We start from the raw sequence: 26,358 nt of genomic DNA on the forward strand, positions 1-26,358 counted from the left end.
TTTTAAATTTTTTTTTGTTAAATTTAATAATTAAACAGTTGTTAATATACGTTATAATAAACGTATTAATTAAAGCGTTATAATGTATCGAAAGGTTGTTAATTAAAAGGTTATATTTTAATTGTTTAAATAAAGTAAATAATAATATTTATTATTATTTTAAAGTTTATTTTAAACTAGTTATATATTATTTTTAATAGTTTAAAAATTTAATTTTTAATAAGATTATATTTATATTTAATAATTAATTTTTTAATTAAAAGATTTTTTAATAGTATTTTTAATAGTTATAAAAATTTGATAAATATTAATTTTTTAAGGTTATTATTTAAAAAAGTATTAATAAAATTAATTTAATTAATATTTTAATTATATAAAGTAGCTTAAATTAAAAAATAACGTTAAATAAATAATATTGCTATTAAGGTAAAGGTTTTATTAAAATTAATTCCAAATTTTTATTAAAAGTTTTAAATTATTAATTTAACTTTATATTTTTAAACTTTTTTTAATTTATTAAATTTTTATTTAAATACTTAATAATAGGTTATAAAAGATTTATAGTTTTTTATATTTTTTATGAAAATAAACACTTTTATTTTTAATAATTATTTTAACTTTATAATTATAATTATATACTATTAATTAACTTTTAAAAAATAAAATATATTATTTAAAATTTAAAGATTAATTCTTTTTATAATTAAAGATTTATAATAATTTAATTAAAATATTAATATTAAATATAAAATAATTATTAATAAAAAGATTAATTATAAATTAATTATTAATTAATTTTGGTATATTTAAAAATAATTATATTAAAATATTATTTTTAACCGTTTTATTATTTAAAATAAATATTTTTTTTAAAAAACTATTTTATAAATTATCAAATAAATCTTTTAATTTAAAAATATTACTTTTTAATAAATCCATTAAATTTATTTAAACTATAACATATTTTTTAAAGAAATATATAAAATATATATTAATATTTAAAAGTGTTATAAATTTCCCTTTAATTATTTTAAAGTTTAATTTATACCTTTAAACACATTATTTTTTAAAAATATAAATATAAGCTATAAATTTAATTATTTTATATATTAAGGTATTAAAAATATAAAGAATTATATTAAATTCCAATTTATCATATAATATTACTATATAATTAATCAATTAAATAATAAAACTTATAACATAATCCCATAAATATATAAATAATTTAATAACTATTATAATAATTTTAAAACGGTTTAAAATAACTTTAATTAATTATTTAATTAATCCGTTTTAATTATAAAAATAAAAGATTAAATAAATAAATTTAACATTTATTTTAAATAATTAATCACGAATTAACTTATTAATAATTTCTTTTTTAAAATTAAAATAAAATTTTACAAAATAACGTTAATATTTATTATATATATTATTAAAAATACCTTCTAATTCCTATAATATTCTTTAAATAAATTTATTTTTTAAAAATTTACATCATTTATAATAAATTTTACAATTTATTATAATAAAAATATAATATTTACATTTAATTAATTTAAAATTAATTAATATTAAATTACCTTTTAAATTATTTAAAACTTTTAAAAGATTAAATATAAAATATTTATTAATCTTTTTAATAAATTTAATTAAAATATAATCTTTATAAAAAAAATCTTTTTTTAAAAATATAATTACAGGTATTCCTTTTATAATTTTACTAGTTTTAATTAATAAATTATATTTTAAATACTTTAATCGGTAATATTATAAATAAATCTTTTTTTACATAAAATTTAATTAATTTATATTACTTTTATTATTAATAAAAATCATAATGCCATAATTTAATTCGCATTTAAATTCATCATTATTATAAATAATAAAATAATAACTATTATTTTTAAAAATTTTAAAATTAAACTTAATAATAATATTTAAATTTATAAATTTAACTTTTTAAAAAAATTTGCTTTAAATTTAAAAATAAAAATAATTATCTTTAAATTTAAATTAAATTAATAAATCATTATTTTTATTAATTAATTAAAAGTTTTATAAATAATTTTTTAACTTATAATATTTTAAACTTAATATAAAATTAACTTTAAATTTAAATATATATAAAATATTTTTAAATAAAATTATCTTATATTTAAAATTAATATATTTTATAATAAAATATATTATATTAATAGTTTTTAATTTTATTACCTTTTCACTTATATAAACAAATTTAAAATTTATTTTAATTATATATTCGCTAAATTATTTTAAATTATTAATAATATAACAAATAAGATTTATATTATAAATTTAAAACGTTTTTTTAATACTTTTTTATTTTTACCAAATATTAAATTTGCTATTCCTTTTAATAATTAAAAAAAAGTTAACTATATTACATAAATTGGTTTTTATAAAAGATAAATTTAAAATAATCAAAAAAAAAGATTATTTAAAATAATTTTTTTAATTTTTTTAAATCTTTTATATTTTTTAATTTAATTAACTTTTTTTAAAAAATTTTTAAATTTTTTAAAATCTTTATTAAATTCTTTTTTAATTAAAATTTTTAATTCTTTTTTTAATTTATTTTTAAACTTACTAATTTTATTAATATCACTTTTATTATTTTTTAATTTAAAAATGGTTTTAATAATTATATTAAATAATTTAAATATTAATTTTTTTACAATAATATTTTTAAAGTTTTAAATAACATTTACCATAATAAATTTTAATAATAAAAATTTAAATATTTTATTAAATAAAACGTAATTTATTTAACAAATTTAATTAACTTACGTTAAATAATTACTTTATAAAACTTTAAAATATTAATTACATTAATTAATTTTAAAGATTTTTACTTTTATATTGTTTAATTTAACAATATAACTTAAATATTTAACGTTAAAATCCGTTAAATTTTCAAATTTAATATATATTAACGTATAAAATCTTTTATACAAAATATTTTTTAAATAATTTACTGCAAACTTATATAATTTAATTAAATATTAATAAACTTAAATAAAATTTTTAATATAAAATATTATAATTTAAATAATTATATTTAAATTATCTTTAATTAATAGTAATATAATTATTAAATTAACGTTTAAATACTTTAAAATAATCGAAATTTTTTTAATAAAATTAAGTTATCCAATAGCTTTAAATATAATTTACAAACTTTAAAACTATTTTTTATAACTTTTAACACTTTTAAACTTATTATTTTTTTAAAAAATATAGATTTTTCGGATAATCTTTTACCTTAAATAACTTTAAAATATACTTATAAACTTTAAGGTAATTTTTATAATTGCAAAAATTATAACAACATTTAAAAATATAAATACTATAAATTATTATTATTAAATAAATCTAAAAAATTAATTAATAATTAATTATTAAATTAAATTAATAATATTTTAAATTTAATTCGCCAATTTTTAATTTATAAAAAACATTTTAAAACTTTTTTTACCATTAAAATTTAATAAATTAATATCTATTATAAAAATAAATATAAAATAAATATAAAATAAATACAAAATAAATTTTATACCAATATTTATTTTAAGGTTTTTATTATAATATTTAATTAAAATATAATTAAGTTTATAACTTATTAAAATATTAAAATTATTACAAAATAATTTTAAAATAAATTATAAAAAATTAATATTAAATAAATATAAAATAAATTTTAAAACTTAATATAAAATAAATTAAAATAAATTTTTTTATTTAAATATAAAATAATATTTAAATATATTTAATATAAAATAATTAAATATAAGGTAAATTTTATAAAAAATTTAATAATTTAATATAATAATTAATTAATTAAAAGATAAATAATTTTACATATATAAAGTAAATCTTAAATAATAAATACTAAATAATTATAAAATAATTAAATATAATAAAATTAACCTTTAAAAAAAATTTAATTTAATTAAAAATAAATATTATAAAATAATTAAAATATAATATTTTAACTTTAATAAAAAAAAGGTAAAATAAAAAAAAATTTTATATATATATATTTATAATTTTTATAAAATATATATTACATACGTTTTTTTGTTTTTTATTAAATTATATAATTTTTATAATAAACTTTATACAATTTATTACAAAGATTTAATAAATTTTATACGATTTATTATAAAAATTTAATTAAAAAATTATTGTAAAAATCCGTTTTTTAAAAAAAATAACTTTAAAATTAAAACTTAAAACATTAATATTACCTTTTATATTATAAAATAAATATTTAATAACTTTTATTAAAAATAAATATTATTAATAATAATTATAATAAGTATTTTATAAAGTAATTATAAAATAATTATAAAATATTTATAAAGTAATTATATTCGGTTTTAAAATTTTTAATAATAATTTAATTAATAACTTTAAATAAACCTTTAATAATAAATTTAAATAAAATTTTATAATTTAACTTTTAATAAAACTTTATATAATTTTAATTAAAATATAATTAATTAATTTAAACTTTTTTTAATTTGTTTAAATAAAGTTTTATTAAAACTTTAAATAAAACTTTATTAAAAACTTTAAATCGGGTTTTATAATAACTTTAAATTAACTTTATTAAAAAGTTTAAAATAAAGTTAATAATAATTTTAAATAAAGGTTTTCGTTAAATTTTTAAATAAAACTTTATAATTTTAAATAAAGTTTTATTAAAAACTTTAAATAATTATAATTAATTATTTAAATAAAATTTTATTAATAAATTTAAATAAAGTTTTATAATTTTAAATAAAACTTTTTTTGTAATTTTAAATAAAATTTTATTATTAAGTTTTAAAAAAATCATCGTTTTATAATATTTCGGGTTTAAAATTATTGTTAAATTTTCGATAATTTTAAAGTTATTTAAATAATGTTAAAACGTATAATAATTATCGTATACGTAATAAATTTAAAATCTTTTTTAATAATTAAAATTATTCCGACATTATTATTGTAAAAATTTATATTAAAGTTTTAAAAGTTAATAATCTGATTAATGTTTAATAAATTAATTTAATTAAATTAACCGTTTTTTTTTACAATTTTTAATTTCGATGTTTAAAAACTGTAATTTATTATTTAATTTTTATAATTTTAAATATATAATTAATATTTCGTTAATTATAAATATGTACGATTTTTAATTTTAATTTTAAATTATTAACATTATTTATATGTTTTTATTATTAAAGTAATAAAGTAACTTTTTTAAAATTTAAATTTAATATTATTATAAGTTATATTTTAAATTGTTTTATTTTTAAATAACCGAATATATTAAAAAATTAATAAAGTAATTAAATTTCCGTTATTTTTTTAATTACTCGTTTTTATATATTTTAATATAACATTTTAAATAACGTAAAAATTTTATATATAAATAAAATGTTAAAAACGTTTAACGTTTTAATACGTATTATTATTATAAATAAAATTGTTAACGGTAATAAATTTTTAAAATTAATTAATAAAAATAAATTATAATCGTATAAAATCATTAATTTTTAACGATGTAATTATTACTTTAATTTTTTTTTATTTATTTATTTGCAATTTTAAATTTAACTTTAATATGTTTATATTTTTGTTTTTTTTAATTTTATAATTTTATTTACGCCGTTTGTAATAATTAAAGCAATTTTCGGTTAAAAGTATTAAATAAATTATGGTATTTATATAATAATATTTAACATTATATAATTTTTTCATTAACTTTTTAAAATTCCCGTAAAATAAATTATTTTTGTTAAAAATATCGTGTATATATAAAATTTAAATTTTATAAATATACGTTAATACGTAATTTATTAAATAATTTAATAAATAAATTTAAAATAAAATAATAAAAAAGTTTAATCGTAATTTAATAAATAAATTTAAAATAATTTAAATTGTAAGTTATAAAATAAATAATAAAGTAATTTATTTAAATTTTAAAACATAATTTTATAATTTACCGTAATAAAATATAAAAAAACAATCGTATTATATACGTTAATTATATATATATTAAAATATGTAATTATATTAATAAAACATAATTTTATATATATTATTTTTAATTTTTACTTTTTAAACGTTAAACGATATTATTTTATATTTATATATAATTTATTAAAAACTTTAATTTTATACGTTATTTTATATTTAAAAAATTATTATATAAATCGATAAAAATGATTATATATATCATTATATTAATTGTTAAAAATTATCGTTATTAACGGTTTTTTTTAACGTTAATTAAACATTTTTAAATTTAAAACTGTAAATATTTTAATTTTAAATAAATAACGTTATAAAACTTTATAAAATATAAAAAATTCACTTTTATTAACATTTTTAATTAATTTAAAATAAATAATTTTAATAATTTATAATTTATTAATAAACTTTTTTTAAATATAATAATATATTTAATAAATAATATTTTTAATAATAATATAAATAAAAAGTAATTTTTTAAAATAAAATAAATAATTTTTTATTAAGTTATATATTATAATTATAAAACATTAATTAAAATTATATTTTTAAAACTTTTACGTTAAATATATAAAACTTTTAAATATTAAATAATTAATATATACGATTAAAATAAAATTAATATAATTATTAATAATTTTATTATATATTATTATAATTATATTATATTATATATTATTATAATTATATTATAAAAGTATAAAATCGTAAAAACGCGTAAAACGTAAATAAATATAAAAAAATTAAAAATTTTAAATTATATAATAATATTAATTAATTTAACACGTTATTATTTTATAAAAAAAAATTTAATAATTTTTTTTAAAAACGTTAAAATTTATATTTTTTTATAATATATATAACTTTTTTTACGTTATAATTATTTATTTTTATCGCGTTTTAAAATCGGTAAATATTATTTTAAAATATTTTAAACGGTTGACTAGTTTAAACGGTTAACTTGTAAAGCACGTTATTTAATTTAAAAAGTTAAAACCCCGCAACCCCACCACTTACCAAGTTTAATGGGGCATTGCATCACCGGCCCTGACAAGCCTAGCGCTACACCACAACATACAAACATATTTTCTTGCTTGAACAATTTATAGTAAATCGCGCTTCCCCATTGTTCCCGATGCCGGCCCTTTCCGGCCACCAATTGGTTTTGAAAGTTTAGAATTCGACGCGATTATACGGTAGCACCTCCGGTCTCTATCTCCGCTTCCCCTTTCCCCCCTACGTCCTTCTCAGACACGTCTTTCCGAGTCGTCCTCTCCTCGAATTTCTCTTCGGTCAACATGTCCTCCTCCGTCACAATATGCCTTGGAAGCCAGTGGGGCGACGAGGGCAAGGGTAAGCTGACGGATATTCTTTGCGCTGAGGCTCAAATATGTGCCCGTGCCGCTGTAAGTTGGTCCATCTGTCTCGGCGCTCTAGAGTGCGTGACAAGTAGGGAGCATCTTACGCCGGCTATGTCCTAGTTCTTGCTCCCTCATCCATTTACTTAGCTAACACATATTCACCAGGGCGGACACAATGCGGGACACTCTATCAAGGCCAATGGAGTATCCTATGACTTTCACCTACTCCCGTCCGGTCTCGTTTCCCCTAAGTGTATCAATCTGATTGGATCTGCTGTTGTCTTCCACGTCCCATCTTTCTTCAAGGAACTCGCCGACGTCGAGGCGAAGGGTATAAAAGATGCTAGCCAACGCCTCTTCATCTCGGACAGATGTCACATCAATTTCGATTTGCATGCTGCCGTTGACGGGCTCGAAGAAATCGAACTAGGTTCCAATGCAGTCGGTACTACGAAGAGAGGAATTGGTCCGTGTTATAGCTCTAAGGCAGCTCGGAGCGGTATACGCATTGCCGAGATGTACAACGTGGAGCTGTTCGAACGTAAACTACGGCAACTAGCTGCCGGATACAAGAAGCGATACGGGGACCTCCTAAAGTACGACGTTGAGGAGGAGATCACCCGCTTTAAGGATTACCGTGTCAAGCTCGCCAGCTACGTCATCGACGCTGTGGCGTTTATGAAGGACGCCCAGGAAAAGAATGCCAAGATATTCGTCGAGGGTAGCCAGGCTCTGATGCTGGATTTAGACTATGGTACTTACCCTTATGTCACCAGCTCCAATACGTGCCTCGGGGGTATCATATCCGGCCTTGCGCTTAAACGGAGAAACATCAAGGAAGTCATTGGCGTTGTCAAGGCGTAAGTGACCACAAAGCCCATGCTCTATGCTCGCCTTCTACTGGATATCCGGAGAATCGAATAGCTGATTGGCAACAGTTACACTACCAGGGTTGGTTCCGGAAATTTCCCAACAGAGGACCTCGGTGAGGTTGGCTCAAAGCTCCAGCAATTAGGTGGCGAAATTGGCGTGTCCACGGGTCGGAAACGAAGAGTAGGTAATCCTTGTGCTTGTTTCAAAACATGCGCAGACTCTAGTGACTCCCATTATATATGCTTCTCTACGGCTTCATGATAACTTACTCTAATATTAGTGCGGCTGGCTGGATCTCGTCGTCTTGAAGTACTCCTGTGCGGTCAATGACTATGACTCTCTCCAGTTGAGTAAGCTTGATGTTCTGGACACATTCGATAAGATCAAGGTTGCAATTGCGTACAAGAATAAGACGACTGGTGAGGAATTGCCTTCATTCCCAGCCGACCTATCAATCTTGGATGATATCGAAGTTGTATATCATGAACTACCAGGATGGAATACTAGCATTGCCAAAATACGCGAATGGTCTGCGCTTCCTAAAGAAGCACGCGATTACATTGAGTACATTGATAACTTCCTTCAAACTAAGGTAAGCATTATCGGTAGTTGTGCCACAAACCCTCTGCCTTTTCCCTTTTATTTACTTTGTGGTTATAGAGGAAACGTTGCTGACAAAAGAAAATAGGTGAAATGGATTGGCACCGGCCCTGACCGCGATGACATGATTTATCGCCCTTAAATTACAATAGCAAAGCATATGGATTACTCCTGGGGTCTGACCGTACGTCATGGCGGCTTTTCGTCACCATAGATATCTGATACCATGAGTGGAATATGCTAGAACCAATCCAAATAAATAGAATAATATATCAACGTTGAATTCACATGCATGTTGCGTAATGTCGAACGGTAGAGAGTTACCGTCCTCGTAAATACGTTATATATGCGTTGTGGTATATGGCATGAAAACATATCCGAACGGATTAATTTCATCTCAGGTGGTGGGAAGTCTTTATATCGGCATAAACGTAATGGGAAGGTTACTACAGGCGAGCCTATAGGCTACACCCCTTTTAAACCTTCCTAGGGTGTGATGTTTTGATGTTTTCTTTGGGAATGATGAATGGTTTACTAAAGTTGCAATACCGACATGATTGTGAAGAAGCCGACTTGGCGGCACATCATGGCAGAGCACAGGAAAGCAATACTCCCAAATTATTACTCTTGGTTTCTGTAGTCTTAATCAGAATGGCTAGTGTAAGAGAGTAAAATATGTTTATTCTCAAGGCAATTCTTGACGTACACCTTATATGCGAGCAGCTTTGAATCCCGTGTTAGTGAACAAGATATTCCTTAAGCGTGTTATAGCTATAATATGCTACGAGAAAAGGGACCACGTGTGATTTCTTGGTCTTATGCAACCGGTATATTAAAATCAACACTTACTCAAGTTGATTGCAATCCAAGCAGGTTTGTCAAAATACGAAACAGCATAAATTATATACTTAGCTAGCACCCCATCTATGAACTTAACACCAATCATATTTACATGATGGGATACACATGATAATTTAAAGTCTTCGCTCAGCTGCAAATTTCTTTGTTATAGTTGACGATGTGGTTGTCAACTTGTCATGTTCGGAATATAGTCCTCACCGGTAAGCTATGATTATACATGCGGCAACGCGTCGCTAGCTAGCAGGCTCGTTGTAATAATTATATATTAACTCTAGTTCTTATAGTAGTCAGTATATAAAAGAGTAATTGGTATATTTAAGAAGGCGAGGACTGGTCCAAATTCCCAGAGAATGGTAAATATAAGTGTTAACCTACCTATCAGCCTTGCGAGGCTACACCGTAGTTCCTGCATGTTATCCCTAACATTTTGGTGTTCTATTATTCATTTCCGTACATGCAAGCTAGCTTTTATCTAAGTGCAGGCTGCATTTATAAGCCGCTTGTAGTTAAGATGTCGACTTAGATCCGGATTTACGTGTCGGGGCTTTAACGTTGATAAATTTATCGACGAGGGACATGGAAAATAACAATCGACTAAGATGCCCCAAGATCGCAATCAATCCCATACAGATAATTATTTTAAACTACTTGTTTTTATATAGTCGTCCGTATAGATACAACGGCTTGTATCGTTGTCGACTTGTTGCTGAATGAGAATACGCGAGTTAAACATCGCGGTAAGCAGATCCCAATAAACCACGATGGAAAGATAGGAACTATATCTAAGCTAGACACCTTACAAAGAATGTGCTGAGATTATAATCCTACTTTATATCTGGCCTGGGCGCCTTAGGACGGTATCTCCTCTTATGTCGGCCGTATTCAACCCCGTAGTTAGTATAAGTTATAAAGACGCGCAATGATGGTAACACCACGGCTTAGAGACCGAGTCTTCACATATCAGAATGTTAAACTCACCGAAGCTATTTATACTCTACATATAGCACATGCTAATTATCATATGTCGCCTGCTTTTCATAAGCGATATAGCTCTCGAGTAGCGATAAACTACATACGTAGGTAGTTACAAAACCAAATATTTTAAAATCATGTAAAACTTGACATATTTCAAAACTCAGGATATTAAATCTCACCTAGAAAATACAATGTAACTCAGATCGAGTTTAGCTATCCCTGGGGAAATTAATAAATACCCGACTTGATTGCTACCGAACGAACATGCCTATGATATTATGATTATCTCGAAATATGTCTGCCTTATACACCTTTGATCTGCATGATTGTATATCAGACGCTTTCCAAACAAAAGAACGGGATGTCATCAATAAAAGAAACACATTCGAAACTAGGAAGCTTATCAAATCTTCTAGTACTTATCATTCATATGACTAGGTTACATATTCACTTATTTCCTTACCAACACCAACCGACACGACCACTGGCAAATTCACACACGACAACACAACTAAAGTGCGTAGAAATTACAACATTGCTTATTCAAAGATATTTATTCGAAGACACCTCCATAAGCATGCCGACAGGATGACCGCTCTACTGTACACTCTACCGATGATATGACCCATTCCATCTACCGTAATAAATTGACGAACCCCTCCGTGCATCCATCAGATTAGCCCAACAGCATCTTACGGGGATCCTCGATGTACTCCTTGACCTTGACCAAGAACTGGACGGCTTCTCGGCCGTCGAGCAGACGGTGGTCGTACGTTAGGGCAAGGTACATCATGGGTCGAACCTCAACCTTGCCGTTTACAGCAACAGCCCTGTCCTTGATGGCGTGGAGACCCAATACAGCGCTTTGCGGCAGGTTGATGATAGGGGTACCCATTAGAGAGCCAAAGACACCGCCGTTACTGATGGTAAAAGTACCACCAGCCATATCCTCAATCGTAAGCTTACCGTCTCGGGCCTTCCTGCCCATGTCCGCGATAGCCTTCTCGATTCCAACCATATCCATTGATTCAGCATTGCGGACGACAGGAGTGACCAGACCCTTCTCGGTGGCAACAGCCACGCTAATGTCGACGTAGTCGCGGTATACAATAGTATCACCACCGTTCTCTCCCTCGATAGAGGCGTTGACAGCAGGGATGTCTCGCATAGCTAAAACACTCGCGCGCGAGAATGCGCTCATGAAACCAAGCTTAACACCAGTCTTCTTGAGCACCTCGTCCTTGTAGAGCTTGCGGAAGTCCATTAATGACGACATGTCAACCTCGTTGAAAGTTGTCAATGATGCTGCCGTGTTCTGCGACTGCTTTAGGCGCTCAGCAATGCGAAGGCGCATGCGGTTCATCTTAACACGTCGTTCCTCTCGGCTCCCTAGGACGGGGCCAGTACTAGCCGAACTGTCCTTGGCTGGCTGAGACTGTTTCGGTGCAGACTCCTTCTTGGGTGCTGCGGCGGGCGGCTGTGGCTTGGACTCAGGTTTCGACTCAGACTTAGGTGGCTCTGGCTTGTTCTCTCCCTCTGAAGGTGCTGGGCGTGATTCGGTGGAAGCCTCCTCCTTTTTCGGCGGTTCCTCGGCACCCTCAGACTTTGCACCACCCTCAGGCGCTGCGCCAGCCTCGATCTTTGCAATCTCCTGGTCGACGGTGACGGTATCTTCCTCATTGGCGAGCAGCTCTTTTAATACTCCAGACTCGGGGGCGTTGACGGCGACATCGATCTGCCGGTGCACATGTTAGAATGCCGGTACTATATGAGATGCGAGTTAAGCGCAAGATTTTCGGTTACCTTGTCAGTTTCAATAGTGGCAATCTCCTCGTCCTGCTCGACATAGTCGCCGACTTTCTTGTTCCATTGTTTTAAAGTACCCTCGGTAATGGATTCTGCCATCTGAGGGACTTTGACGATGGTATGGGCATAGGTGCGAACTTGCGTCATGAGCAGCGGCAAGGGAATGGTCCCTCGCAGGGGCTGCTGCTGCATGGGCCGGCGCAGAACTCGCGCGGCAGTTTGAAGCCGTCTCGACATCATCTTAAAGGGTGGATGTAGGTCGCGTAAGAGGAGGGCGGGTATATCCGGGAAATGTCTGGTAGATACGGCGGCGGCAAGGAAGAGGAAAATCAGAATAAGAACTGGTCCAGTAAATGGGAGTTAGGAGTAGGTGTACTAAAAAAAGGCGGGTTGGCTGCCAAAAGCCTGCAATGGCAAGAAATCAAGAATGTGTTATGTTATTAATCGCTATCTCGGTTTTGAATTTAGGAGAAGATCCAAAAAAAAATTCAGATACGATCCGCTGCTCCCATGTTTCCGGCAGAGCTTCTGGTTTTTTTGCGTCGCGGTTTTCTTAAATCATGGAATTGTACGGAGCAATTACTAGGCTTGTCTGGTCGCTTGTCCACCTATATTTGCGCATCGGAAATGTACTCACCGATTGATCGCACTGCAAGGTATTCCTGTGGCCATCTAACACGGGTGCTAAGCAAGCAGCTAGCTTGGTACCTACCTGGTCATACAAACATATGCCGAGGTTATGTACCCGTTTCTTTCCCACCCCCCTGCTGGAAGGCAAGAAGAGGTAGAGAAGGGGTATCATGTATGTACTGTGGCGTAATCTGGGTACCTCTTACCTCATAATTACATAGAAGTGGAACTGCCTAAAACCCCTGCTAACTTCTACTATCATCTATGTAAGAGTAGCGGGATAAACGTCATCCCGGCTCCGATAATAGGTTGTGGAGACCTTGGCTACCTTTGGGACCTGTTTGGAAGTTCCAATTAACTGCGTGGGATTTCTAACAACTTCAGGTTTGACACGGGCACGACACCATCCCGCCAACCGCGCGTAGAAGCTCCCTACCCCATCGCCTCCCTGGAGAATATATCGCAGAAATCAGCTTTGGTGCAGCTGGAAATCCTGGCCGCAGCAGCTTGCGGATGACCCGGGCCGCGCACATCGCAACTATCACCACGACTAGTAAAAGACCTCACGATGTCGAACCGACAAGCTGCGCTGTAAGGCCAATTGAACACTATTCATATTGTGCATGCGCTAATTAAATTATCCCCAAGGTCGCTTTACCGCCGCTCACTAAAGCTGGCTCTTGACTGGGCTGTGCATCGAAGCTTATGGCGTGGCCAAGCTCTCTATATCCGATCTCTCTTCGAAGCGAACCGAAATATCACGGACACTAGGAAACAAAGGGTATGGGCATATATTGCAATATTTACTGAGATAGGACCTGCCAATTGACTGTTCGATGCTACAGGCGCTACTTAGCGAAACAGAGAAGCTGCTGGAGACGTGGAAGCACCCTGATCCGTATTGCCCACCTACGGCACCTGGAGGTATGTCACATATTGAAGGGAAAACTCGCCGCATGGAATTCGGTATGCTGACAGTTCAACTAGGATCCAAATACGAGAGGAACTTGCCAGTACACACCACTGACCGTAAGTTATATACATGCTCCGTTGGGTTATGTCTTAATTATGCTGACATACCTCATAGCTCCGCCGCGACTTAGGTTTTAAAGGCAAAATAGCCGGAAAAGGAGGGATCACGTCGATCTGTACATAGAACCTGTAATACACGGGAAAGTTTAGACAAATGCCAGAAATATCCATGAATGCAGGAGTATACACTTGAGCCATCATAAATCTGTAGGATTCCAAACTTTAATGAAGGCGATATATAGCGACTGAATATCAAATATGTGAGATCAAATACATTCAAGATGCAAATGTAGAAATGAATCATATCACAAAGCAATAGAAAACCGACGTAGGTTTGAAGTTTACGATGCATTAAAGACTCAGGTATTATTGTTCAGAAAATATTCTCATTCATGTCCATTACTCGATGGATTATGCCTGTAATGTACAGCCCTAACGCGTGAAAGCAAAACCGTGCCCTGCCGTTACCCCGTGGTTCATGAAACGTCCCAAACGACCAATCAGAAAACAGAAAACGATGCCAAATTACAATTCTTGGCTTTGACTGGCGTTCTTGCCAGGCTTGCCCGTCTTCTTGGGGAGCAGGTCTAAAAGTAAAGGTTAGATAAAATGTCGGGAGAAAATTAAGAGGTAGAGAAAACATACTCTGGTGAATGTTGGGTAGAACACCACCCTGGGCGATGGTGACGTGGCCGAGAAGCTTGTTCAACTCCTCATCGTTTCGGATGGCGAGTTGCAGATGTCGAGGAATGATACGGGTCTTCTTGTTGTCACGGGCGGCGTTACCAGCCAGCTCGAGAATCTCGGCAGCGAGGTACTCAAGGACGGCAGCGAGGTAGACGGGAGCACCGGCACCGACACGCTGGGCGTAGTTACCCTTGCGGAGAAGACGGTGAACACGACCGACGGGGAAAGCCAAACCGGCCTTGGAAGATCGTCTACAAGACAAAACATGTTAGAAAATGTTGCTTCGAAAATAGGTAATTAACGCGTCCGAATTGAATCGGAAATACGAGTAAGACGCGTTACGCTTGAAAAGGGAGCAAGACTTACGATTGCGCGTTCTTGGAACCGCTGGCCTTGCCGCCGGACTTGCCGCCTCCAGTCATTTTGATTGATGTTTTGGGGTTGAAAAGTTGAAAGTTGATAAATGTAGGTCGCGAAGGACTGATGCTTCCAAAAGCGTGCGAGGGCGAAGATGAATGCTTTGTTGTTGTGGTTGATGAATGTTTTGATACGGAGAGAGATGGGAAACGGGAGGAAGAAGTTGAGTGGTGGTGGGGGGAGAGCTTGCTTAAGTATTGTTGGTCGCGTCCTGGAAATCAGAATCACTCACTGATCACCACCAAAAAACCTAGTGGATTGTGCGCCTAGTCCGCATTGGGCTGAATTTCGGGGGAGCTGCGGGTTCGGCAGAAAAATAATGCAAGGAAGATTCGCTGGAAAGCACGGGCCCTGCTAAACTCATTTAGGCCCCGAGAATAATAAATCAATTTATCTACCTGTATTTACGCGCGCAGCCAAGTACCTTCCCGCGTACCTCCCGAATTAAATCATTATTTAGCCTTTTGTCCAATCATAATCCACGCTACGAAATGATGTTGCCGATGTTAGATCTTGCAACCTCTGACCACTGTATCCAAATGTAAAATGCATGCTTACCCCCTAGGAATGCCTTCCCTTAATTTCATCTGATTTTCATTTTTATTTTTCGTACTCCTCGCAAATCAAAATTCGGTCAGAGAGTGACATGGTGCAAAGTCACCTATTTTGCCTAGTCATCAACTCATTGTCTAATGTTATTTTCCAAATCAAATCCGTTATTATTGCTATGGTCGCTTTAACAGCGCAAGGCAACTACCATCTAACCCCTAACCCCTTTAGTTCTTGCTTTCTCCTATCTTATGTTGTTTTGATCTAATCCGTCACATATTGTTCCATTTTCCAAGTGCCACTTTATGTGTTTGTGCTGGCTGATTTCAATCTTGGTCTTTTTTTGTTATAGAACTTGACTTATATGTTAGGAGTATGGCACTTTTCTAACTTTTCTGGTGGTGCCAACTGATATTTGACTCCATTTTCATTAAAAATTGTATGGTATTTGTATCTAGTTCAGGTAGGTCTTTCATATTTACATGTATACGGTATTGATATATGCATTTTTTTCTTTCTTCTAATTCATAGCTTCAAGATCCATAGTAAAATAAGGTTCCGTGATTGTAGTTGAACCGGATCCGATATCTACGGTATCTACGGAGGCCCGGATAGTCTCTAAAGGTCCAAGTTGGCCGAAATCTGACGGGCTCGGCCTTTGAATTACGTGAACTCGGAAAATTATGGCCACGATTCGGATTTGGTTCTTAGTCGGGAGCTACGGATCTATGGAGACTGCCTGACCTCGCCGGACAGTGTGCATGTGACCGATCTCAAGGCGCTGAGCGCCGCGAATCTCATCGGATCTGATAGGATGTAGTCGCTACATGGCGCTATGCGGGTTATGCGAACAGCCAGCAGCCGGTACGGAGTTGTGGGGACGAGGAGACGAATTGCGGCAGATGGATAATAATTGATAAAAGGTACTTGTGTTGTGTAGCTATGAGAGGTAGATAAAATCCAAAATTCGTAGATATCTAAATTATCTGATTGGTCGGAGCTCATATCAATTCTTTAATCAATTTCCTCTTTCGTCATTTGTTTTGGGGAATAGCTTATCCATGTCTGATTCGAAGTACAAGCTGTTAAAAATTGCTAGGCTGGGGAATTTTTAAACAGATGGCACTGTTGGTATTATGGTATTATGGTCTGTGCATAGAAAACGCGTACCGGCTTCTACCGCGTTTACTGGCGTTACCTTTTAGAAAGTGGGGCAGATAGGCACTAGACACCGCTCCCCAGGGGTGTACTTTCTGGCGTGTACCTCTTTTTTAGCTGCAACATTAGCTGGCACCTTTTTTTACGTTCAACTGCGTTGCACAAGGCAAGATCAATCAGTCCAACCTTACGAGGATCAAATCAGTAATCACGCTAGCGCCCGGGGCCAATACAAAAGGACCTCCCACCCACCACCTTTTCTCCGTCAAACATCTTTTGACTTCTTCTCCATCTCCCATCTCTAACTTCTGCCAGCACAACAAGCATTTGGATTTTTCCAGTTTCTGCATCTCACTCAACACAAAATTTTACACCCAATTTCCGATTTATCATCTCTAATCATCCAACATGCCTCCTAAGGCCGCTGACAAGAAGCCCGCCTCCAAGGCTCCCGCTACTGCCCAGAAGGCGCCCGAGAAGAAGGATGCCGGCAAGAAGACCGCCGCTACTGGTGAGAAGAAGAAGCGCACCAAGGCGCGCAAGGAGACCTACTCCTCTTACATCTACAAGGGTAAGCTACACCCCTAGTTTTGGTTTTGACGCGACTTGGATAATCCGACGCGTCATAACCGATACTTGTCAATCAATCCTATCTGGTCAATCAATCACTAACTGGAAGATTAGTCCTCAAGCAGGTCCACCCCGACACCGGTATCTCCAACCGTGCTATGTCTATCCTGAACTCATTCGTCAACGGTATGTTAAAAGTAATCCACGCGCTTTAACGCGTAACTATCAAAGTCATCCAACCACTAACGCGATACATCCAGACATCTTCGAGCGAGTTGCAACTGAAGCCTCCAAACTTGCCGCCTACAACAAGAAGTCCACCATCTCATCCCGAGAGATCCAGACCTCAGTCCGCCTGATCCTCCCCGGTGAGCTCGCGAAGCACGCCGTCTCTGAAGGAACCAAGGCGGTCACCAAGTACTCGTCATCCACAAAATAAGTGCTTGGTTTTCTGCGTCTGGTTTCTCTTTTGGGCATGGGACTTTTTTCTGCTTTGGCATCATGAACGAGACTCACTCAGCCAAGGCTTGGTGTTGTGTTTTCATCAAGTCCCCACATACGGGAGTCTCATAATGCGTTACGGATGGTTTGCTTTTTATTAAGGGGGCAATGTCTTCGCACAACACGGTCTGGGGTTTGCGGTTGTACAATACTCTTTCCCGATAGGGTTTCGGAATGAATCTGCATATGAACAAACATCCTGAGCTCGTCTTTAATCATCGTGAATAATGCTAATACGAAAGGTCTTATCCCATGTTTTTGCTTTTCTGAGATTTGCTGTTTTTGCGATACTTGTACCGAAGCTTATCTGATTAGGTGATGTGCGGGGCAATTCGGGTTGGACTCCGGTGCATTCAAGCACATGTCCCTGGTTTCTAAATCACAGCGTTTGCTCTATTCAATTCGGTTTCTACGCTGCAAGGTGTTTCCGTTACTATTTTTCGCGCAGGGTGCAAGCATGCCACTTTTCAAGCTGTTACAGTATTTCCTGTATAGTGTTCAGTCAATATGCGAAATCCAACAAGTTTGCTATTCCAGGGATGCCCCTTTTTTAATCCATTAGATTTTTCCCCCGGGATGTTTCGCCAATTTTCCTGTCTAGTTCGCACTCCGGAAGACAGCCTCAAAGTACTAATTCGTAGTATTATGTAGGAGGGGATGGAATCTTAGTCCTAACCTCGATATTTCGTGGTTCGAGTGCCTAAGCATCCCAACACGTTTAAGGATAGTAGTATACCGTACCTCCTGAGTCGTAACCCTACATTGTTCCAATAGTAAATTTACAATTAGAATACGCCATTGAGCGATACTCCTTCAAGCATCTCCAAGTCCAGCTTTGGATTTCTTGACCACATGTGTAATGGGTACCATAATACCCTTATTCTCCTCACTTCCCAGGGCCATGCCCTTTGACCATCCCATCTTCTCCAGCATCGTCCTGCCCTTGTTCTCTACGCCTAGTTCAACGGCATTTTGTCCGATGACGTCGCCTTCACGGTAGGTTAAAGAGCTCTTGAAGCGCGACTTACCACTGCGGGCTTCGGCTCGCTTGAGGATTCTAGTTTCATCCACCAATTTGGCGCTGGCATCGACACGTGGGAACCAGGTTTGCTTGACGCGGCCAAATGTTCTATCAAAGGTGGCTTGGTCAAATGGGAGCGTGGCCTTGCAGCGATAAAGGACTGGGTATCTATCCTTGCCCTTGCCCGCGGATTGCGATTTAATTTTGAACTTGTTGGCTAGAGCGTGGACAGTTTTACGGGTATCTTTGTCAAATGGTGGCAGAATAAGTCTAGATAAAATTAGCGTTTTTTGTGCATTGGATTGTGAATAGCGCTGCCATGACCTACTGTTCTTTAGAACCAAGGAGGAAGGCCTCAAGTTCGTTAGCGAGGTCGTCTAATGACATGCCCCCAATGTACTTAATTCGAAGGTCATTGGGATTGACGTTCTTTCCAAGTAGACCCTGGGACCGTAGTTCCTCGCGTGCTCTCTTCTTCTCCGCCTTCTTAAGGCGGTCCCGCTGGTGGGTTAATCTCATAGCCTCTTCTAACTCAGAGTCTGATAGATCGAACGTTGGTAGGCTCTTCTTGAAGTTGTTAAGACTGGGTCTATGCCAATCCATGAGGTCCAGCTCGTCGAATGCATCTGCCATCTGCGTTGCACTTGGAAATTGGCCTTGCTTTTGGATCATCTTAGCTTTCTTGGAATCACCCTTCCTCTTACGACGCGGGGCAGCTTGGGACGTCATCCATTCGTCGGATGCTTCTCCATCAAAGAGCAAAACATCATCGCCGCTAATACCCAGCTCCTCTTGTTTAGCGAGCATGCGGGCTATGCGTTCATCCTCTGCCTCGAGGTGACGTCGGTGATTTTCTGCGTTGGTTTCGTCTTCCGCATCTTCTGAGCTGTGTCCTGTACCTTCTTCGCTAGAGACTTCGTCGGGAACAGCGTCGCTATCGGTGCCGCCGAGATCTCTCAGTATACTAAAACCATAAGACCCGACTCCTAAATGCTGGGCTTCATCATCGTCTTTTTCCTCCTCCTCCCAATCCTTAATATTGGCCATATAATCTGCAATGATGGCGGCATCCTCATCTGATGTAACGTTCTGATGTACTTTAAGCCGCCTTCCACGGTTTTTCGGCTTAGAGCTCATAGGTATATAATCATCTTCTTCCACGACGTGCTCTGATCCTGCAGGTTCTGGGTGAATGGTCTCTTCGATAACCTGCTGTAGCTCAAGATCCAATTCATGGAGTTTCAAACAATCGACCTCAGCCTCATCTTGTTTTATTTTCGGAGAGATTGGCTCTTTGCGGGCGCGGTCTCTCCCTTTGAATAGTATGACTTCCTCACTGGAATCCCCGCTATGATCAGATTTGGGATCTGCAGAGCGTCTATGTCCCTTTCTCGAGTTTTTGTTTGGAACAATATGGGTATTTGACGTGGAAGATGACAGTGTATTATGAGACGGGACTTCACCAGGCGAAGGCGAAACGTGGCCCTCAGATGGACCAGCATCTATGATAGGATCCGCAGCAGCCGATACCTGTTCTACGGTATCTGAGCTTACTTGTGTTTCATTTGAAGTGGTAAGCTGTACGTTAAGATCATTCAGAGGGTCCATGAAACCAGCGCTGATAAATGTAACAGGCTTATATCTTAGTTTCGCGTCAGTGCCACGAGCTCCGCGGCGATTGGATGCCGTGTTCCTAGCCTCGTCGGCAAGCGTATAGCCTAAATTGATATTAGATCTAAACTAAAATTCTAAGGAAAGCATGGGAAATATAGTAGATACCATGAAGTCGCACGGAGCCGTGAGAGGCTGGTGATGAATTATTGCCACTATACTCCCCCGAGGGATTTCCGAATAGAGGGTTCTTACGACGAGGGAATCTCTGGCCCTTAAACCTAGAGCCTCCGCCGCCCCTTTTATTCTTTGCCATAGTAAGGTTTGATAAATGACCTTAATATGGGATGCAATGATAGAGTTGGAAAGTTGTATGAGGTTAAAAGTGAGATTTAAAAAAAGGTCGAGTTAGGTTTGGATGAAAGAAAATGGGCAACTTTCTGATGACGATAATGTGGACCAGAACAGAACACATGTAACTGAAACCCGGCGGATAACTCTCGAGTACTTAACACAGAATTGAGGACATCCTTATAGCTTTGAATAGGAGGTAGTAAATAGGTGTGCAAAAAGGATTTGAGATGTTTAATTTCTAAATGTGCTGGATTCGAGACTTCCTAGTCACTTCCACAAACGCAAGTGCCTAATTAATGTTCCCTAAGACTGCTAGGCAATGATACGTAATTTACTCATAAATCTGGCAGTTACGAGCCCGTACGTAATGTATAGAATACATGTAGGTACGGCGTATCTTCTACAGTACATCATAGATAACAATGTTATCGATAAGACTTCCCCATGCTCTCGTCACAAGGCACCACTGTTTTAATCAGTCTAATCAGTCAATTCAGTCATTCCCTCAGCCCCTCGCCCGCTTATCCGTTTATACGCTAGGTCCAACCAACCATCACTCCAACCACCGCTACGAGACCGCTAGCAGCAACTGGATACAGTTACAAGGTCAGTGACCGGGGCTTGCCGGGTGACTTGGCTAGGTAGTCTCTAACTCGTCGCTAACTCGGACAGCTTACAACTTCCAAGCTTGAGAAGATACCAGTTTCAACTTCATCATTTTTGAAATACTAGCTTCATACCATCTTTTCCATCTCATTAATTTTTCTCGTCTTCAACTTCTTTCTTGGGTGAATGGTGGCGCTTCCAACATCCGAAAGCGTAGTGCTGGTCTACAAAGTCCATCCCAGCCGTCATCACCCATCAACCAACATAATCATTGCCTCCCCGTTCCTGGCTTCTTTCCCCTCGTCCATCTAAGCCGTCTTTACTTGGTCGTGACCAATTTACAATAATACCCCAACAATCCTAGCGTAGAGTTATATTTTATATTATTCCCTTTTCTTTTCAATTGTGGTATTGGATTCGCTCTATCTTGTACTAGAGCAGGATAAAGGCTATCCTTATCGAAGTATCTTGGTCGTATTTTTGGACTCGTTGAGACCACCGCAACGAGCTCTTACCTACAACACCACCATTTCTCAACATGGGGTCCACGGTTGATATCGGTAGACGCATTGTGCAATTGTTCTGGGATCCTGAACCGACTAATGATATTATCCGAGACCGGCCGGTTTGGTGTCTTGGATCCTCTTACAGGCTCAACAACAGCAACAATAACAGCAGCAACAGCAGCAACGGCGCCAGCAGCACTAGTAACAATAGTACTAGCCCGCAGCAAGATACACCTTCGACTTCCGAACCACCAGCCAAGGATGCCATCCAAGCTCCTTCTAGACTCCCCGAGACCCCTCCCGATTCTACCTCCAGCAGCTTAGACTCATCCCTCGCCTACGACGAAGCACCTCTAGATGGAGGTTGGCCTCCCGCATTCCTCGACGATTTCGAATCCAGAATATGGATGACCTATAGGTCCGAGTTCGACCCCATAGCCAAGTCGCAAGACCCCAAGGCTTTCTCCGCCCTATCTTTCTCGATGCGCCTCAAGAGTCAGTTAGGCGACCAGACCGGATTCGCCTCGGATAGTGGATGGGGGTGTATGATCAGATCCGGCCAGAGCCTGTTGGCCAACGCTATGCTAGTACACCGTCTTGGTCGAGGTATGCGAGCTTATTAGAAACGACACCGAGTCTTTGTACGCTGTTGCTAAGTCATGTATAGGATGGCGAAGGAGTACGCCGAGTCAGGAAGAGAATAAGATCCTATCCTTGTTCGCCGATGACCCTCGAGCACCATACTCGATACATAACTTTGTACGTCACGGCGCTTCCGCATGTGGGAAATATCCTGGCGAATGGTTCGGTCCTTCAGCGACCGCGAGGTGTATCCAGTGAGTATTCTGCAAAGATCCAGTTGTGTTAGAACTACGATAACTAAATACTAGCCAGAGCCTTGACAAATACCACCGAACCGGCGTTACGCGTCTATTCTACGGGGGATGGGCCGGATGTCTACGAGGACAACTTCATGAAGATCGCCAAACCTGATGGCACAACTTTTCATCCGACAGTGATATTAGTGGGCACACGTCTGGGCATTGACAAGATTACGCCTGTATATTGGGAAGCTCTTACAGCGTCCTTACAGATGCCGCAGTCAATTGGCATTGCTGGGTAAGTTGTCTTATGTTTCATAAGCTTTTTTATGTCTAAAGGGTCCGCTTCTAACCGATGGCAGTGGACGTCCGTCGTCATCGCATTATTTCATCGGCGTCCAGGGCCTCCACTTCTTCTATCTGGATCCGCATTTCACACGACCGGCCTTACCCTATCATGAAGACCCCGACGAGTATACCCAGGAAGAAATTGATACCTGCCACACGAGAAAGCTACGACGACTGCACGTCAAGGAAATGGATCCAAGCATGCTCATCGGCTTTCTAATCCGCGATGAAGAAGACTGGAAGGACTGGCGGAGAAGTGTCAAACACGTCCAGGGTAAAGCCATCATTCACGTGTCGGACCACGACCCGATCGCACAGATGGAGGCAGCCGGGGGTGCTATAATGGATGATGTTAAAACTCTGAGCGACGAAGATGAGGATGACGACACGGCGCTGGTGGAATAAACGAATATCAGGCGCAATATGTTATCGGGTTGGCTAGGAGAATACCACTAGGTAATTGTCAGGCGTTAAGGTGTGGATTATGGAGGATTATGAATAACCATTGGCGGTGTAAATATCTCGAGCACCTACAGCAGTGATTTGGCAAGTCATGGTAGCTAACTACCGAAGTAGCTGCCTTCTTCTTTTTTTTACTTTGGCGGACAGGCAGGGAGGCAATAGGAATCATGCCAATAACGCCTCTATTCAAGGGTCATGAGACAAGGGACATTAGTAGGACGAGTCGGTTTAGGGCTAGGTAAACGCTTAGTTGCTGCGGGTGGTCTGATTGGTAGACACAACCTTCTAGAACGCCTTCGTAGTAAAACATCTACCGTCGCTTTTTGCTGGGCTTGGCCGCAACTGTCTTGGGTGCCGCGTGACCTGTATCCTTCAAGTGCTTGAAGAGCTTGGTCCTGGAATCGAATTGGGTGTTACAGGCCACGCATTTCTGGTATGGAAGTTAGAACAAAACAGTTGACTTGTTAATATGTGGTAGGTAAGGGGTAATAAGGGTAGCAAACTTACAGCATCGTCCTGTTGCTCCGAAGTAGCTTGGCGCGCAGCCTTCTTTTCTCGTTTAGCTTTGGCCTTGCCTACCTTCTTGGTGGGTTCGCTGCTTCGGAGCGATATATCTTCTGTTTCTTTTGTGATGTCGTCGACTGGGTCTTCTTCGTTGCCTTGTAAGGGGTTTGGAGCGGCCGAGTTTCCTGATACGAGGCGTGCTTCTACCGCGTCTCTCGAGGCATAGTCGTCGTCCTCGCTCTCGTTTTCTGAGTCTACTCTTGAGCTCGTGGGCTCGGTACTGGTTTTAGATGGTGCTTCCGCCTGCTCTTCTATATGGGGCGCATCAGCGGTGTTACTCCCGTGAGCGTCTGTATCTCCGTCTACGTGATCGCTGTCTACTACCGGAATTTCCGAATTTGATGTGGGGGTCGTAAGGTCTAGATTTAGATTTAGATTCGCGTTCTCCTTTTTCATCTGCCGTTGTAATTGCTGTACGGCCTTCACGTGCTTTTTGCTCTTCTCGTGGGCTTCGTACTGTTTCTCGCTCTTGAATCTCTTGTTGCACACCACACATTCTATGTGTTCGACTTCGGATTCCTCGTCGGTCTCGGAGAAGTTTCCCTCGTGTAATTCATCGTCCCGAGATTGTGCCCATTCGGGAACGGCAAACGGGTCGTTCATTTTCTCCTGGTTTGCAGCCCTCGACCTAGCGGCTTGCGCTGCGGCTGAGTCCCGTAGTATCTTCTGCCTATCGGCTTCGGATTGCGTATTCGCTACGTAGCGGGGGTCTCGTTTGCGAACGAAAGCAACTAGAGACCGCACTGCATCGTTGAACTCGCGAGCAGCGTCCTCCCTGAATTTTTTGTTCTCCTTCTCCATGAGACGTCGAACTCTCCGGTCTGGAGCATCGGAGAGTCGCCATTTATTCTTCCAGGTAAAGCTTAGCTTGGTGGAAAAGTTGGACCACCTGCCATAGAATGCCTTGGCTACGCTATCGCCGTCTTTAGACTCGCCGAAGGAAGGGTACTCGACGGGAGTTAATCCATCCCAGTCGGCGGCTGCATCTTCTGCCTGGGCTATTCTATCGAAAGTCTCTCGCAAGACACTAAAAAAACTGTCCGGAGAGTCGTCGAGGGGGACGTTCTTGTTGAAACGGCCAATCAAGGTAAAAATCTCGTCGGTGGTAGTTATGCGAACGTTGTGGTATTCGGGACTCGCTTCGGTCTCGCCCGGGTCATCTCCGCGAAGGATGGCATCGCGATGAGAGTCGTACCACGCTCGCTCTTGGGGATCAGATAGAACTTCGTAGGCGGCTTGAACCTCGGCGAATTTTTGCGTAGCGTTCTCGACATCGCCATAATTCCTGTCAGGGTGTAGCTCTAGAGCCTTTCTTCTGTATGCCTTCTTGATTCTAACAATCAAATATGATATTAGTAATATGTATGTATATTGGTAGTTATCTGCTCACTCCTCGTCACTAGCTTGGTGGTCGAGTCCTAATAATTCATAGTAGTCTGTTTTCTTAGGAGCGGCGCCGGCGTCGTTTCCCGCGGGGTCTCTGTGGGACGACTGTTGGGCTCCCATAATAAAAAGACTAGAAATATAGCCGGGTTTCTATATCTATGTCTATGGTAGTTTGCGTCAGATTAGTGTTATATACATATGAAGCCGGTATTGTAGTTGGTATTTGGACTATTCACTTATACCGAAATGGTGTAAAAAGACGTAAGTATTAAATTGATATTCTATTAAATTTCGTCGCGACTCCCACTATCTTACATAAAGTGGGGTGGACCCCGACCGAATTACCGTTGCCCCGCGCATTTCATTCCCCGGACACCGAACAGTATGTATACTCCTCTCCGATATCGATTTGGGCAACAGGTAATACAGGCCATATCAATTGAGCATATACCAAATGGATGTCTTTTGATAATAGCTATCTGTTTGCTCAAAACGAATACGAGATATCTCTAATTCCTTCCATAGTAGAGGTTATGCAGCATAGTCTAAATTCTTGACCGATTAGACATCTCGAGATTTTGATAGGTACTATGTACATACTTAAGTGGATC

At 36.4% G+C, this 26,358-nt stretch overlaps 8 protein-coding genes across 8 annotated transcripts; 4 read left to right on the forward strand and 4 right to left on the reverse strand.

The window, feature by feature from the left end:
- Positions 1 to 7,068: 7,068 nt before the first annotated feature.
- Positions 7,069 to 9,209, forward strand: F4817DRAFT_341509 (adenylosuccinate synthetase). Its single transcript, XM_049303762.1, has 5 exons — positions 7,069 to 7,454; positions 7,575 to 8,269; positions 8,348 to 8,462; positions 8,563 to 8,874; positions 8,971 to 9,209. Exons 1-5 carry the CDS (start codon positions 7,347 to 7,349, stop codon positions 9,022 to 9,024), a joined length of 1,284 nt encoding a protein of 427 aa, XP_049157927.1. The 5' UTR covers positions 7,069 to 7,346; the 3' UTR covers positions 9,025 to 9,209.
- A 1,867-nt stretch (positions 9,210 to 11,076) lies between these two features.
- On the reverse strand, positions 11,077 to 13,289 carry F4817DRAFT_341511 (2-oxoacid dehydrogenase acyltransferase). The gene is made up of 2 exons (XM_049303763.1): positions 12,522 to 13,289; positions 11,077 to 12,453 (listed from the first exon to the last, which is right to left on the reverse strand). The coding sequence occupies exons 1-2, from the start codon at positions 12,762 to 12,764 to the stop codon at positions 11,395 to 11,397; spliced, it is 1,302 nt and encodes a 433-aa protein (XP_049157928.1). The 5' UTR covers positions 12,765 to 13,289; the 3' UTR covers positions 11,077 to 11,394.
- Positions 13,290 to 13,432: 143 nt separating this feature from the next.
- F4817DRAFT_341514 (uncharacterized protein) lies at positions 13,433 to 14,457 on the forward strand. The gene is made up of 5 exons (XM_049303764.1): positions 13,433 to 13,745; positions 13,803 to 13,935; positions 14,000 to 14,078; positions 14,142 to 14,183; positions 14,242 to 14,457. The coding sequence occupies exons 1-5, from the start codon at positions 13,723 to 13,725 to the stop codon at positions 14,262 to 14,264; spliced, it is 300 nt and encodes a 99-aa protein (XP_049157929.1). The 5' UTR covers positions 13,433 to 13,722; the 3' UTR covers positions 14,265 to 14,457.
- A 62-nt stretch (positions 14,458 to 14,519) lies between these two features.
- Positions 14,520 to 15,527, reverse strand: F4817DRAFT_341515 (histone H2A). The gene is made up of 3 exons (XM_049303765.1): positions 15,240 to 15,527; positions 14,832 to 15,124; positions 14,520 to 14,773 (listed from the first exon to the last, which is right to left on the reverse strand). The coding sequence occupies exons 1-3, from the start codon at positions 15,293 to 15,295 to the stop codon at positions 14,712 to 14,714; spliced, it is 411 nt and encodes a 136-aa protein (XP_049157930.1). The 5' UTR covers positions 15,296 to 15,527; the 3' UTR covers positions 14,520 to 14,711.
- A 1,465-nt stretch (positions 15,528 to 16,992) lies between these two features.
- On the forward strand, positions 16,993 to 18,218 carry F4817DRAFT_154244 (histone H2B). The gene is made up of 3 exons (XM_049298014.1): positions 16,993 to 17,568; positions 17,682 to 17,753; positions 17,828 to 18,218. The coding sequence occupies exons 1-3, from the start codon at positions 17,406 to 17,408 to the stop codon at positions 18,004 to 18,006; spliced, it is 414 nt and encodes a 137-aa protein (XP_049157931.1). The 5' UTR covers positions 16,993 to 17,405; the 3' UTR covers positions 18,007 to 18,218.
- A 537-nt stretch (positions 18,219 to 18,755) lies between these two features.
- Positions 18,756 to 21,191, reverse strand: F4817DRAFT_154249 (uncharacterized protein). The gene is made up of 3 exons (XM_049298015.1): positions 20,869 to 21,191; positions 19,418 to 20,807; positions 18,756 to 19,359 (listed from the first exon to the last, which is right to left on the reverse strand). The coding sequence occupies exons 1-3, from the start codon at positions 21,014 to 21,016 to the stop codon at positions 18,882 to 18,884; spliced, it is 2,016 nt and encodes a 671-aa protein (XP_049157932.1). The 5' UTR covers positions 21,017 to 21,191; the 3' UTR covers positions 18,756 to 18,881.
- Positions 21,192 to 21,972: 781 nt separating this feature from the next.
- Positions 21,973 to 23,769, forward strand: F4817DRAFT_154305 (uncharacterized protein). Its single transcript, XM_049298017.1, has 4 exons — positions 21,973 to 22,772; positions 22,834 to 23,002; positions 23,061 to 23,285; positions 23,350 to 23,769. Exons 1-4 carry the CDS (start codon positions 22,199 to 22,201, stop codon positions 23,738 to 23,740), a joined length of 1,359 nt encoding a protein of 452 aa, XP_049157933.1. The 5' UTR covers positions 21,973 to 22,198; the 3' UTR covers positions 23,741 to 23,769.
- Positions 23,770 to 23,929: 160 nt separating this feature from the next.
- Positions 23,930 to 26,009, reverse strand: F4817DRAFT_154288 (DnaJ-domain-containing protein). Its single transcript, XM_049298016.1, has 3 exons — positions 25,752 to 26,009; positions 24,305 to 25,694; positions 23,930 to 24,227 (listed from the first exon to the last, which is right to left on the reverse strand). Exons 1-3 carry the CDS (start codon positions 25,865 to 25,867, stop codon positions 24,108 to 24,110), a joined length of 1,626 nt encoding a protein of 541 aa, XP_049157934.1. The 5' UTR covers positions 25,868 to 26,009; the 3' UTR covers positions 23,930 to 24,107.
- Positions 26,010 to 26,358: the final 349 nt, after the last annotated feature.

Source organism: Daldinia loculata, assembly GCF_022478755.1.
Source record: "Daldinia loculata strain CBS 113971 unplaced genomic scaffold F4817scaffold_33, whole genome shotgun sequence".
Taxonomy (NCBI): domain Eukaryota; kingdom Fungi; phylum Ascomycota; class Sordariomycetes; order Xylariales; family Hypoxylaceae; genus Daldinia; species Daldinia loculata.